The 14,888-nt window shown below is 38.6% G+C and overlaps 1 protein-coding gene across 7 annotated transcripts in view; it reads right to left on the reverse strand.

The window, feature by feature from the left end:
- Positions 1-14,888, reverse strand: part of LOC138795943 (ubiquitin carboxyl-terminal hydrolase 15) — a 74,563-nt gene that overhangs the window by 8,658 nt on the left and 51,017 nt on the right. For 6 of the 7 annotated variants that reach the window (XM_069975743.1, XM_069975716.1, XM_069975725.1 and 3 more), the window contains 8 exons: positions 14,714-14,829; positions 10,563-10,835; positions 10,365-10,435; positions 9,671-9,786; positions 7,267-7,416; positions 5,273-5,376; positions 4,002-4,090; positions 1,533-2,453 (listed from right to left, as the gene is read on the reverse strand). In XM_069975743.1, coding sequence (XP_069831844.1) covers positions 2,268-2,453; positions 4,002-4,090; positions 5,273-5,376; positions 7,267-7,416; positions 9,671-9,786; positions 10,365-10,435; positions 10,563-10,835; positions 14,714-14,829 — 1,105 coding nt within the window. In that variant the 3' untranslated portion in view covers positions 1,533-2,267. Of the gene's footprint in view, positions 1-1,532; positions 2,454-4,001; positions 4,091-5,272; positions 5,377-7,266; positions 7,417-9,670; positions 9,787-10,364; positions 10,436-10,562; positions 10,836-14,713; positions 14,830-14,888 lie in introns of those variants that run through there. The other variant, XR_011363692.1, reaches the window with a different exon arrangement.

The following is a 14,888-nucleotide window of genomic DNA, read 5'->3' on the forward strand; positions in this document are numbered from 1 at the left end:
CCAACGGTGCCTACAAATCATTTGTAAAAAAGGACGTTCCTGCAGCCCGGCGTCCGGAAGTTTAACAGTGCCTGTTGCTATGCATAGTGTGAACATAGCCTAAAAGTATATAGGTATGACTTCATTTAGTCCATGTTCTTGTGATGACATAAAATTGTCCTATTAAATCCCATACACGGCATTGTGAAAAATTATAAAACACACAGACTACATAAGGCCTTCAACAACTTTATTTAAATTTATATAAATAAATAATCATGCACATTTTAAATGTAAACCCAAGTGAACGTAAAGTGCAGACAAACCTGTAACCTTCATCATGCAGAAGGTTTACATTTGACATTTAAAAAAAAAAGAAAATAAAAACAAAACAAAACAAAAAAACAAAGCAGCTTTAAAATACCAGGATATAATCACATGAGCTTTAATATCAAGCTAGGAAGCAAAGCCAAACCCTCTCCTGGTCTTATACATTTATTTGTATTCTTAATGCTAATGTATAAATAAAATAATTTACCAAAATGTGCACTCACAGAGTGAACTTTATTTACAATACACAATTTAAAACCTATTGTATTTTTATAACATTGGTTCAAGTGAAGAACGTTATCCTTTTTTTCCACTCTTTTTGTTAATTATCTTTCCTCTGTTGGGACAGTAAAGAAAATTCTCAGGTAGTAGATATGTAAAGCATGTCCCACCATTTACAGAGTTCTGTCATAGGCAGTGTACAAAACAACAATACATTCTTCAAACAAGATCACAGGTAAAGCAGCAAATAAACAACTTGTCTTACAAAATGTTTAATGTTTTCTAGTTTTTGTTTTTTGGCATCCTGGACCCTTAAATGCAGTTAGCCAACAATAAATCCAAGGCTTGTTTGCAATATACACAGTACAGGTTCGGGATAATTGAACATGCAAATGTCAGTTTCCCTATTTTTAGAACAATTTACCCTTTGAGATGATTTGTAAGGCCATGGTGACTTTTAAAGAGAGCACACGAAATTCCACAGACCTACCTTGTAAAAAGTCATATGAACTAAAAAGAGCATCATCCCATTAAAGATTATTCCACAGTCATTGTTAGTGGCATAGAGTGCCATTACAGATGGTCCTTTGAACATTTACAGTGTTGCACGAAAGCTCCAAGCTCTGTAAATGAAACGTGTGGATGGGCAGAACTTACAACACAAAGTTGAACGCTTGACTGACAGATGATCAGAAAATGTACCAGTTTCAAGCAAATATAAGGCCCCGTTCCCACTGAGCAAAGCTAGCGGAATTCCGCGACGGAATTGTCCGCCGCGGAATGCCGTTAGCCTCCCGCTCATAATGGGACTCTATGGGAGGCGCGCGCTCCTGCCCTGTCCGCGCTGAAGAATGAACATGTTCATTCTTCAGCGCGTATAGAGCAGCAGCGCGCGCCTCCCATAGAGTCCCATTATGAGCGGGAGGCTAACGGCATTCCGCGGCGGACAATTCCGTCGCGGAATTCCGCTAGCTTTGCTCAGTGGGAACGGGGCCTAACAGAAATTTAACAAGTGACAAGGTGAACTTACATTCAGTCTAAATTCATATTTTGACACAGCATTGTGAACTTCAAAATCCTTTACACAGCTTTAAATAAACTGAAAACTATATCTCAAAAGGCTAAAACACCTTTGCTATCCCCCCATGTCATTCTTCAGATGTTAAGTGGTTTACACCAATTCCAGAGTGATTCAAAGACATTAAGTAAATATATATACTGCAAATAACTGAACTATAGATCAAGCATAACAAAAAAACATCTAAAGTGGCTCTAGCTCAGCCTCAAAAATTTAACTAAAGAAAAAAAAAATATCTAGAAATAAACACTAGAGTAACTGATAACACAGTATCTATCGCTCTTCCTACCCTCAAGGGCTCAGCAGATCACATGCCTTACATTTAACATCCAGTACTCAGAACCCTTGAGGATTTAAGAGATGTCATGTAACAGCAGAAACTAGCAAGAGCAGCAAAAATGACAACTTTTGTATCTCCTTAACTATGAACAGCTTGCAGCAACAAGTCTGCAAGGAGCAGATATTGTTCATAGTTTACATTGCACTGTCCTGTCATGGAACGCTGCAATAATAGGTAAGAAAAAAAAATACACACAAAAAATGTACATTCTGCTAGCTGAAATTCATCTTCCTTATTTTGGTAAAGAAAAATGGCGACTACTTCATCCTATTAAAGGTGATTGCCATTCCTATGGATGTGATCACAGGCCCCCTTAATTTAGTTGGTATGCATACAGTTTTCATTCTCTATGTCGTTTTCATTCTCATTCGTCTCCTCGTCGCTCTCCAGTGGGGCACCAGGGGCAGCTGAAGCACCTTGCTTGATTTCTCTGTCTAGAGGGAAGAAGCCAGTCCCACTGATGGTATCTTGCCGTTGATAAAAAAGAACGTATGCTGCTTTGGACTGTGCAAAAAACAAACAACCCCAAAAAACAAAACAAAAAAAAAACAACAATTTTTTATGTATTAAATTATTTAAATGATTCTGTTACAGTTTTAGAATATATTAACAGTTTCTTTTCAGAACATCCTTCTGTGATGACTAAAAGTTTATAACAATAATACCTACGCACGGGAACATTATCTTTTATGTGATCCAATAGAAAGCTGTAATATTTTATCACGAGACATCCCCTTAAAAAGTGATCATTTAGTAATCAAGAATACTCTTACTATTATCAACAACTTGAATAACACGTATCGGCATAGCTTTACTGAGGGCAAATTACGTCAAACTGAAGTCACAAAAGTGCTGGATGAAGGTTGTGCTGTGGATATTGCCTATCTGGACTTCAGCAAAGCCTTTGATACAGTTCCCTATAAAGAGCTGATGGAAACTAGTAAATGTTTCCAAATGTAAAAAAATGCATTTGGGAAGAGGGAATCCTCTATACGAGTATTGTATTGGTAGTTCTGTGTTAGCAAAGACTTCAGAAGAGAAGGATTTAGAGGTAGTGATTTCTGAAAGCCTTAAAATGAGTCACCAGTGCAGTCAGGCATAGGGAAAGCTAATTGAAATCTATGATTTATAGCTAGAGATATAACCCGTAGGAAGAGGAAAACTGTGATCCCTCTGTATAGAGCTCTAGGGAGACCGCATCTACAGTAAATTAATTTGAACATGCCTCTTTATTTCAGTAAAAAAGAGGGGCTAACTAAATTTCATTAATACTGAAAAAAATTGGTCATGGTTGGCAATTTAACAATATTTTTTTCTCCTTGTCCAAAGGTGTGGGATGGGGGGTAGGGGTGAAATGGGGGAATGTTAAATTAGCTCAGAAAAGGCATATTTAAGTAGGCAATGTTTTTAAAAGTATTAATCATTCCTGTACTAACTTAAAGGGAAACTATCAGCAGGTTAGACCAATCTAACCTGCTGATAGCTTCCTATTGTACAAGCGGCGCTGAGGATGAAGTTCAGACTCTCACCTTAATCCTTGCTTTGCAGTTTGTAGTGTAATCCTGCATCTGGTAAGGCTGTCTGGGGCACAGGGGGTAGGGTTACTGCCCCAGAGAACCAATCTGCCCCCAGCTGGCCCGCCTCTTCTAATGAATATGAGTGGAGTGGGCCAGGCAGGGGCGGACTGGATCGGTGCTCTGGGGTATTAGCCCCACCCATACTGCTCCAAAGTGCCTAACTGGGCACAGGATTACACTACAAACTGCACACAAACTGTGCTGAGGATGAAGGTAAAAGACATACCTTCATCCATAGCACCAATGCACAATAGTTTCCTTTAATAATAACCTGCTATTAGAGTTAAAATTATTGAACTGAATATTTTCTTTTGCTAATAAATTGTACTTATATATTGGTATCCTTGAAAAAGATTTTATAGAAGAAAAAAAAAAAAGAAAAGAATAAATTAATTTAAAAAATGCCTAGGATAAACATTTATCTTTCCTAACATATTAGGCTGAGTGAATTAATTTGCCCACATAGAATACTCACCACTATTTGATCTTCAGATGCAGTAGAAACACTACTGTCGTCAAAATAATACCACTTCCCATCATCTTTATTTTTTGCAAAGGCTGTGTCTGGGTGAAGAAACAAAATGAAGACACATTTGGACAAGGTACAAAAACTCAATATTTTCTAATTATCCTTAGGCCATGTTGGCAATTTGCAACAACGGCTGTGATTTAAACAAAACATACGTTGTATGTGCATGAATGGCACAGTATATGTTCTGGCCGGGGTTGAAACCGGCTACATGAAAAACTGACATGTCAATTTTGTGCAGCCGCTATTAATTGAATAGCGGCCGCAGTGAACATTTCAGTTCACACAACGGAGCGTGCGGCTCTGGCCGCACACTCCATTGTGTGCAGCAGTGAATTGGGATGTGCCCGCATCCAAATTCACTAGAAATGGAGATCATTCAGCCGCTACTGCAGTACCGGCCAGGATGATCTTTAGTAACACCTGGCCAGGTCACAGAACGGCCGGTGTTTCACAATGTGTGAACATGGCCTTATTCTGTATTAGGAATTTGTTTTTACAAAAGTTTCTATAAAAGGCACATACCCTCCAAAAATGTGTATAAAACAACCAATATGCCAGATCAACTCATTGCCTTTGATTTCCACAAGCAGGTGATATTAATCAACAGAAAGAACACCTATATCCAGCATCTTAGCAGGGTCCATAAAGAAGTCTTCCAACTTTTATTTCAAGTCATTCAAAGCAAGTGCACAAACACATTAAGGATTAAGTCCCTAGTTATAGCTTAGTCATTTTACAAGCTGTGACTAAGGTCTTGATGACAAACATGTAAGCGGTTTGTATCCATGTTTGAACTTGTTTTTAATGGCATCAAATAGAAGGCTGCAAGATATTTTGGACGGGCCCCATAGCAGCTGCTATGGCTGCTACAGTGGAAGATTCGCCCCTGGCAACATGGGTGTCTGGTGTATCAGCAGTAGCATTTTAATTGAAGCACCACTGTGAACTCTATTAGGTCTCAATGTGCTCATGAGGTCAGAAAAATATATAAGTATACTTCAGTCGGTACTATGCCATATGATGCACCGGATGGCAGTACATGGACAGCCTAGGGATTCATAGTATGGAGCCACAGGGATTCTGTGTGCCTCTGGACACACCACTCTATTAACTGCACAGTCAGCAAGGGATCCTAAGATCTATGATATACACCTGTATATTATCTTATATGTATTTGTATAATAAAGAATAGCAATAAAAGGTCTGTGACTTACAATGACCACCTCCCATTCCTCCATAGTGGTTTGATACAGCAATTAAGTTGTAGCAGCAAGGGCCAGCATTTGGATTGATGAGGAATTTTGACATGTCTAAATCACTGTCAAGAAAAACAACAGAATATGAGTAGATTACATTACATTTCAAAGGCACAAATATACATGATAAGACATAAAGGTTAAGAGAAGCATTAAACCAAGCATCTTATTGAGGTTGTGCAACAGATGCCAGAAATTAGATGACATTCTTGACATTACAAACAGGCAGTTTTAAAAAAGGGAATGTTCATTTTAGCACTAAGCATTGTAGTGCTATGGTTGGCCTTACACGTAAGATAATGGTTGGCCAAAACAGACAAATTTAACCATTTTGGTCGACCATCGTCTGTAAGTATGATTGGTCAATAGGCCACTTTGCCATTTGTCACTATGCGTGTGTTTTCCTTTTTTTAACCCTTAGAGGACCAGGCCAATTCCAATTTTTGCGTTTTCGTTTTTCCCTCCTTGTGCTTAAAAGGCCATAGCACTTGCATTTTTTTCACCTAGAAACCCACATGAGCCCTTATTTTTTGCGCCACTAATTGTACTTTGCAATGATAGGCTGAATTTTTTCATAAAGTACACTGCGAAACCAGAAAAAATGTAATGTGTGGTGAAATTGGAAAAAAAAAAAACGCATTTCTTTTATTTGTTTTTTTTGTTTTTACGCCATTCGCCCTGGGGTAAAACTGACTTGTTATATATGTTCCTTAAGTCGTTACAATTACAACAATATGTAACATGTGTAACTTTTATTGTATCTGATGGCCTGTAAAAAATTCAAACCATTGTTAACAGATATATGTTCCTTAAAATCGCTCCATTCCCAGGCTTATAACGCTTTTATCCTTTGGTCTATGGGGCTGTGTGAGGTGACATTTTTTGCGCCATGATGTGTTCTTTCCATCGGTACCTTGATTGCGCATATGCGACTTTTTGATCGCTTTTATTACAATTTTTCTGGATTTGATGCGACCAAAAATGCGCAATTTTGCACTTTGGGATTGTTTTTTTTAATGGTCCGTTTGCATTTTGGTTATAAAAAAACCTGACTTTTGTACATCAGCATCAGTTTGCATCAGTCAGCATCCGTTTGCATATCAGTTCTTTGTTGGTTTCTCACTTCTTCTGTGCATGCTAAGTGAAAAAAACTGAAGAAAACTTGCTAACTAACGTGAGTGGAAAAACCTTCTGTTTAGATCTGTCCACATAAAATCTGTTTATGTAGTTTAAAATGGAACATCTAAACTGAACTGTGGCGGAGAGAATATCGCCAGTGTAAACCTAGCCTTAGGCACACAGAAGAGAATCAGCTGCCTAGGCTTCTGCATATGAGATGTACATGAAAGCCAAAAGTCTATTTTAAAGGAAACCTGTCACCCCCCCGTGCCGGGGTGACAGGCTTCCGACCCCCTGTTAGATCCCCCTATACATACCTCATTGCGCCGGGTCCTGCTTCCTGAGCCGGTTGGGTGACTGAGATTTCAGCGCCCGAAGCCCGGCGTGCGCGCTCACAGGAGAGTCCGGTGCCCATAGAGAATGACGGAGCATCGGACTCCCCATTCATTCTCTATGAGCATCTGACTCTCCTGTGAGCGCGCGCCGGGCTTCGGGCACTGAAATCTCAGTCACCCGACTGTCTCAGGAAGCGGGACCCGGCGCGATGAGGTATGTATAGGGGGATCTAACGGGGGGTCGGGAGCCTGTCACCCCGGCACGGGGGGGGGGGGGGGTGTTTTGACAGGTCATCTTTAAACTTCGGATTATAACAGACATTGGGCTTTAAACATCTGGGCACCAAAGACTGTGGGAAATAAACCTTTGGATGCACAAGAAGGTACACCTATAGAAGCCTTTCCTATTGACCATTGACCTAAGGACGGGTTGTTCCTTAATCATGTTAGAAAGCTATTAATGGTCCTCTCCAACATTGTGTTTCCATTTGAACTTACCTTACAGGAAAATCAACTAAGGTATCCAGTTTATCCCGCATATATCTACTATATGAAAAGCGTTTCAAGTGCACCACAAGAACTGGAGGTAAAGACCAGAGATCTAATTTTTTGGTTGCTTGCTGATGTTCCTTGCAATTTGGGCAATACCTGTAAAAGAGTACAAAAAGATTCTAGTTGCATTTTATACTAAAATAATCTACATAAAGGTTATATATATGCACTTTAGGCTTGGGCATGTAGTTTACCTTCTTGTATATGGTCATGTATTTACAAATATACATAATTATTGGCAGACATGTGCAATAATGATACTGCTATATGTTCCCCTTTGTACCAGTAGTGGGTGAGTGGTAACACACTGTGATGTATTTGAGCCAGGAGTGGAATTTTGGTATATGTTTTAAGTGCTTTTAAGCTTTTGGAGGTTGTTGGCTAAGCATAATTGTTAATAACTAGAGATGAGCGAACCGGGTTCGAGCCCAACCGAACCCGATCGTTCGCCATTTGATTAGCGGTGGCTGCTGAACTAGGATAAAGCTCTAAGGTTGTCTGGAAAACATGGATACAGCCAATGACTATATCCATGATTTCCACATAGCCTTAGGGCTTTATCCAAGTTCAGCAGCCACCGCTAATAAAATGCCGAACGTTCGTGTTCGGATGGACTCAAACCCCTACCCGGTTCACTCATCTCTATTAATAACGCATATTGATATTTTTACATTATTGTGGTTGTGCAGTTCATACATACCTGTTTCCCTTTTGAATGTTTGCTATTATTTGTAGTAGGTGGGCTAGCACCTCCTTTTGGCTACCTGTGGTGCCTGCCTGGACTTTTGGTGTTACATAGATCCATATTTATGTGTGAAACAGAAACTAGTGTAAGCTGCCCACAGCAACCATCCACAGCTCAGCCTTTAAAGGGGTTGTCCAGCGGAAAAAAAAATCTTTCAAATCAACTGGTGTCAGAAAGTTATATAGATTTGTAATTTACTTCTTTTTAAAAATCTCAAATCTTCCCATACTTATAAGCTACTATATGTCCTGCAGGAAGTGTTGTTTTAATTACATTCAGACACCTTGCTCTCTGCTGACATCTCTGGCCGAGACAGGAACTGTCCTGAGCAGGAGAGGTTTCCTATGAGATTTGCTGCTGCTCTGGACAGTTCCTGTCTTGGCCAGAGATGTCAGCAGAGAGCAAGGTGTCTGAATGTAAATAAAACAACACTTCCTGCAGGATATATAGTAGCTTATAAGTATGGGAAGGCTTGAGATTTTTTAAATAGAAGTAAATTAAAAATCTATATAACTTTCTGAACCAGTTGATTTGAAAGAAAAAAAATTTGCTGGACAACCCCTTTAATCCTGGTAAAATGACTGGTTGCTAAAGGAACAATCAATTTGTTGATGGTAAAACTTGCATAGATCCCTGTGTTATCTTCTCATCCCATACTATCAGTGTTGTATGTCAACACAGTCAGGTTTGTTTGACCTAAATGGCTTAAAGGGTTTTCCCACCAAAAAATGGATTGAAAAATGGATGCATTTGTGTGCATCCATTTTTCCACAATAAAGAAAAAAATGCATCAGTTTTTTTATCGTGTAGAAAAACATGGTTGATCCTTTTTTTGTAAAAACATGAAAAAAAAAACAGTTTCTTGGTATGTCTTCCTGTACCCGAGAGAACAGGGTTCATAGTTTGTCTGAAAATTCAGGTAATAATATAATGATAATCAGAGTCTCAGGTGATGGCATAATTATTCACTCAGGGGGTGTAAATTTTTTACATTGAGAGGCATGTATGCCTAATATATACCCTTATCATGCTCATCACCTGATATTATGAGAATTATTTTAAAGCACATCTGACCAATAACTCTTTCATGTCAGTAATCTGTTTATTTATGAAAGGGACATGATAGGGAGCTGAGCACACTCCATACACAGCGGGTGTCCTCTGCTATTTGCAGGTGATTGGTGAACTTTTTAGTAAATGGAGTACATGGAAGTGGCTTTTGGTATTTGGTTAAATGGGTTATGCAACGTTAGAAAAAGTTCAGGTGCAGTTTGCAATTAAGCTCTATTCACTTTAAATGGAACTGAGTTGGAAAACCCCACCCAAACTGGAGGCAAGAGCAGTACTGTCTCTGGAAGTGGCCATGTTTTTCTAATGCTGGATAACCCCTTTAAATATAAAAACCTAAACTAGAACTTAAATACACACACTGACAGAAAATATGTGTCCTAATAGGCATGCTAAAGATTTAAAAAGTAAATATATCTACATGGGTTTTTCCACTAGGTGGGGGATTTGCAATACACATTCACTAGTATAGTAACTAGATGTTAAATTTTTTTTTTAATGTTTGCTTATGTATTTAATTAAACTTGTAAGACTTACCAAGGATCCTCAGCACCTAACTTTTCCTTAGTGGTAAAAAGTTCTATGCAATCTTTTAATTTCATGAATGACTTTTTTTGGGGAGTAAAATCCACACTTTCATGCTTTTCAAAGTCCTGAAAAATGTAAAGCAAACATGTGTTTATGTTTTGTCACATTCAATCAATAAAGTTTTTTTTAATCTTTTTGTATGTTTGTTGTATTTTCTAATTGAAATATGTTAATTTGGAGACTGTTAGTATAGACTTTTTTTGTAACTTTCATGTACTGACATATGTCATTATGCTAATGTCTGATCATAGCAGTCACTGTCATAGGACAACCGTGGGTTCTTTTTGAAGACGCTAGGCATTTAGTATAAATTAGGAAAGCCAAACTCAAAAGGATATTCAAAAGGGAGCTCATTCCCATTGTTTTATACAGTAACTCATAAACAAAATGTTAAGCAAGGGTTTTCCATCCTTGATCAGGAGTTTTTTCCGTATTTCTTAGGCTATAAGTATGAGCGTGTGGTTGTCAGTAGCTAGCATTGTTTGCTTGCAGCCCTGGGGGTACTCCTGTTTCCTTCCACACTCAGAAGCTACTAGGGAGAGTGACTGATGACAGCAAGCTTTGCAAAGTGCTGCAGAATATACTGGTGGTATATAATATAAAAACAAATTATTCTTTATCTGATACAGGAGCAAAGTCTTACCTCTGCTGCATTTTCATCAAAGTACTTTTTTTTCATTTTGGGATCCCAGTCCAAGGCAAGGTAAGAGCTTTCTATGGCATAATACAATAGATTGCAAGTCTTTTATACAGATATTTCTACATCTATTGCAGATTTTATAAACTATACATAATATTATACACAATAAACTATACACAATATTAAAACAAACAAGCTTACCATCTAGCCTGAGTTGTCTGTCATCAAATCTGATGTATCGAGTATCATCTTTGATGTAACTGATATCAGCGTTGCCCAAATTAGTAAACTGGAATGTAAACAAGCGTTTTTTCTGTCCTGTGACTGATTGTCCTTTGCAGGTCTCTTCACACAATCCATTTTCCGAGTCATTATCTCCTCCAACAGAGTCTTCTGATTGACTGTTCTCATTCTCTGAAGGAAGCTCCTGATCTTGGCTCGACTCATCATCGGGTTCATCAGTTTCCATTTCACCTTAGAAAACATTGACAGTTTTATAGCAGTATATAAAAAAGCAACTTTGCATTGTATACAAAGCATAGTGGGTATTAATTTGAAAAGACAATGAAGTGACATCACCAACCACTGTAGGAGAAGCGCTCAGGCTACCCTCACTCCTATACAGTACCTCCATGTGGGTGGTACAAAACTGGCAGAGAGCAGCTCCTGCTATGGCTATACTGCATGGCTATATAGATGGCAGGGATGTCAGTTGTTTTGATCAGCTCTATAACTGTGTAGGATAAGGGCCCAGGACTCTTTTTTAACATTGTCCTAGGTAAAGAACCCTGGTCTTAAGTGGATGCATTTTCTAATACAGTCATTTGTCTTTGGGAGGGGCTATCTAATGGTTAGTAAATATGCAGATAAACATGTTAAAAAAATTGTTTCCTAGATACAATCAATATTTTGTTATTACAATAAAAAGAAATAAAAACTTTTTTCAAATCAATTGGTATATAAATGGAAATGTTTCAGTAAAAACAAGAGAACAGAATAATGCAGGGGAAGAAAAGACAAAGTAGCGAGAACCCAAGGCAAATGCCTTGTAAGAGAGTCATGAAGTGCGTCATCTCGTACAACCAGCAAGGACAAACTGTTCTATAAATAAAGGCTTACTCTCCTGTGCTTTTCCTGATCAGTGCATAGGGGTCAATTTAGTGAGTGTTATTGTACCCACTATCTGTTTGTTACAGAGACAAACCTAACTGTATAGTTTGTGTAAAGATTCTGTATCTCTAGGGAAAATCCAAAATGTTGCCATTTAGCAAATAAACAAAAACAGACAGTAAGCAATAATACTGTCCATGCCTATGGCAGAAAATGCCCTTGACCCATGTGTTAAACTAGAGCTCTAAGTCAAATATTGGTTGAAAAACTGTGAAAAAAATCGTCAGTGCAATCTCATTTTACCATGAGTGGCGCACGACCTTAATGTTTTCCTATGAGACTGAGTTCACACACACACACGGGCCATACAATACATATAAAACTCTAATAAAGTTCTTGGAAATTAGGCCATCAGTGCTCATTCTGTATACCAAATGTTGGAATTATGGTTGTTTTGTGTCAGTGTGTGCACTGACAGATGTTTTTTCATAGACTTTAATGGGGCTATCCAGATTGTGTGCTTTTTCTACTTCTATTACATAACTTTGTTTTACTTTTAGGCTATGTTCACACTCTGTATGTGTGCGGATGTATTTTTTAAGCGGCTGGAAATGTGCGGCTGAAACTACGGCCGTGGGAAAAAATAGACATGCGGCTGAAAACATACGGTCATTTACTTGGAAATCTGGTTTAACTAAAAATAACAAATAAAATCTTAAGAAAGTGATGCAAACACCTCTGGATGCATCTGGGAAAGCAGGGAAACAGTTTACATGAATTGCTATTACCGGGGTTTGCGATCCTCTGCAGTAATGCCGATGCCTCTCATGGTTAATATATTGAATTAATAAAACACATTTTCGTTGTAATAAAGTCCCTTTCATTGTTCAATAATTTAATTTAAACGATTCCATCATTTTGCAATTAAATATACTGTTAAAATAAATATATATATATAAATAAATGTATATTTATATATATATTTATTTTTTGACAGTATATTTAATTGCACAATAATGGATTCGTTTAAATTAAATTATTGAACAACGAAACTGATTTTATTTCAACGAAAATGTGTTTTATTAATGAAATATTAATTAGTACAGGAAGCTCCAGTAAACCGTTAATTCATATTGCCGGCAATAGAGCATTCTGTACTAATCATCACTTTACTTTAATTAAAACATCAAATGTTTCTTCTAATTATGTTATCACAATATCATTATTAGAAGAAACATTTAGAATTATATGTGCGCTCAGCTGATTGGCTGATCGGCTCAGCGCACATATAAAGAGCCGGTCCGCAGTGGTCACTTCATTGTGCTGCGGACCAGCGAAGAGGACACATCGGGGTGAGTATAAAGCTCTCCCCACCCCCTCCCCAGCACTGCACCCCTCCCAGCAAGGAAGGGGGGTCACTTAACCCCTTCCTTGCTGGGATGGGTGCAGTCTGACATCAGTCTGGCCCCCAAGGGGTTAAGGTGGATGCAATACATCCTCCCTTAACCCCTTGGGGGCCAGACTGTAAGCAGCGATCTGTAAAGATGCTGCATACTGTAAGGAGCACAACACCGCTCACAATGATGGGTGTTGTGCTCCTGTTTGTGTGTTGTTTGTGTGTTTCTCCCTTTTTGTTTTTCAGATATCGGTATCCTGGGGATTACGTCGGATTCCGTGGACTACGTCGATGACCAGCGGTTGTCATCGACGTAGTCCACGGAATCCGACGTAATCCACAGGATACCGATATCTGAAAAACAAAAAGGGAGAAACACACAAAAAACACACAAACAGGAGCACAACACCCATCATTGTGAGCGGTGTTGTGCACCTTACAGTATGCAGCATCTTTACAGATGGCTGCTTACAGTCTGGCCCCCAAGGGGTTAAGGTAGGCTGTATTGCATCCCCCTTAACCCCTTGGGGGCCAGACTGAAGTCAGACTGCACCCATCCCAGCGAGGAAGGGGTTAAGTGACCCCCCCTTCCTTGCTGGGAGGGGTGCAGTGCTGGGGAGGGGGTGGGGAGAGCTCTATACTCACCCCGATGTTGCCTCTTCGCTGGTCTGCAGCACAATGAAGTCATTGTGCTGCGGACCCGCTAATTATATGTGCGCTCAGCCGTTCAGCCAATCAGCTGAGCGCACATGTAATTCTAAATGTTTCTTCTAATAATGCTATTGTGATAACATAATTAGAAGAAACATTTGATGTTTTCATTAAAGTAAAGTGATGATTAGTACAGAATGCTCTATTGCCGGCAATATGAATTAACGGCTTACTGGAGCTTCCTGTACTAATTAATATTTCATTAATAAAACACATTTTCGTTGAAATAAAATCAGTTTCGTTGTTCAATAATTTAATTTAAACGAATCCATTATTGTGCAATTAAATATACTGTCAAAAAATAAATATATATATAAATATACATTTATATATATATATTTATTTTAACAGTATATTTAATTGCACAATGATGGATTCGTTAGAATTAAATTATTGAACAACGAAAGGGACTTTATTACAAAGAAAATGTGTTTTATTAATTTAATATATTAACTATTAAAGGCATCGGCATTCGGCATCATTGCCGGCTATTTTTGAAGTACTCCGTACGGACCGCCTGTCAATCCACGGCCGCATTTCCAGCCGCAAACAATGGTCTTGTTCATTTTTTACGGGTCCGTTTACGATCGGGCCGTAGATTCATACATAGTGTGCACTGTGCAGCCGCATATCGTATACTTTCCAGCGTACGCATGAACCAGAAAAATCCGGCCGATGATTTACCGCCCGCAATACAGCCGCACAGATAGAGTGTGAACCTAGCCTTACAGTGTAAAAACCCAGGCTGAACCTGCAAAGCGGCACAACTTTTTTTTTTATTATCAGTGTAGGGTCACCCACAACTCTTCCCTATATAAAGTAACATGCTTTTTATCACCATCACTGAATAAAACTGTTGTTGCAGTCTTAGCTTTAGTCGTACAACTAATTGACAGTAAATGACTAAACCTTAGAATGTTGTATGCTGAACACCACTGGCATGCAATGCAGAATTCATCTCACACCAGGTATGTAGTAGTAATAGTGAGTGATGGAAATAATCACCAGTGTATCAATTACATCCTGTATACTTCCAGTGAGAGGTGTCTGCTTTCTCCAATTACAAAATGTTTCTTGTGACCAACTGTGTTATTGTAAGTAATCTGAAATCTCTCTCTTCAATTACATTACTTACTTGGGGAACCCTCTTCATGGATACCATTTGGGCCATTCCCATTTATAGTATGTTCTTTATTACAGTGTAAAGGGCCATCATTTTCCTCACTGTCGTTTGTGATTTTTACATATCGGCTACAGGTAAATAGGAAAATAAAAGAAAAAAGGAAAGTCAAACACAAGAAGCAATAGAT

This window comes from Dendropsophus ebraccatus, chromosome 1 (genome assembly GCF_027789765.1).
Source record: "Dendropsophus ebraccatus isolate aDenEbr1 chromosome 1, aDenEbr1.pat, whole genome shotgun sequence".
NCBI classification, from domain to species: Eukaryota; Metazoa; Chordata; class Amphibia; order Anura; family Hylidae; genus Dendropsophus; species Dendropsophus ebraccatus.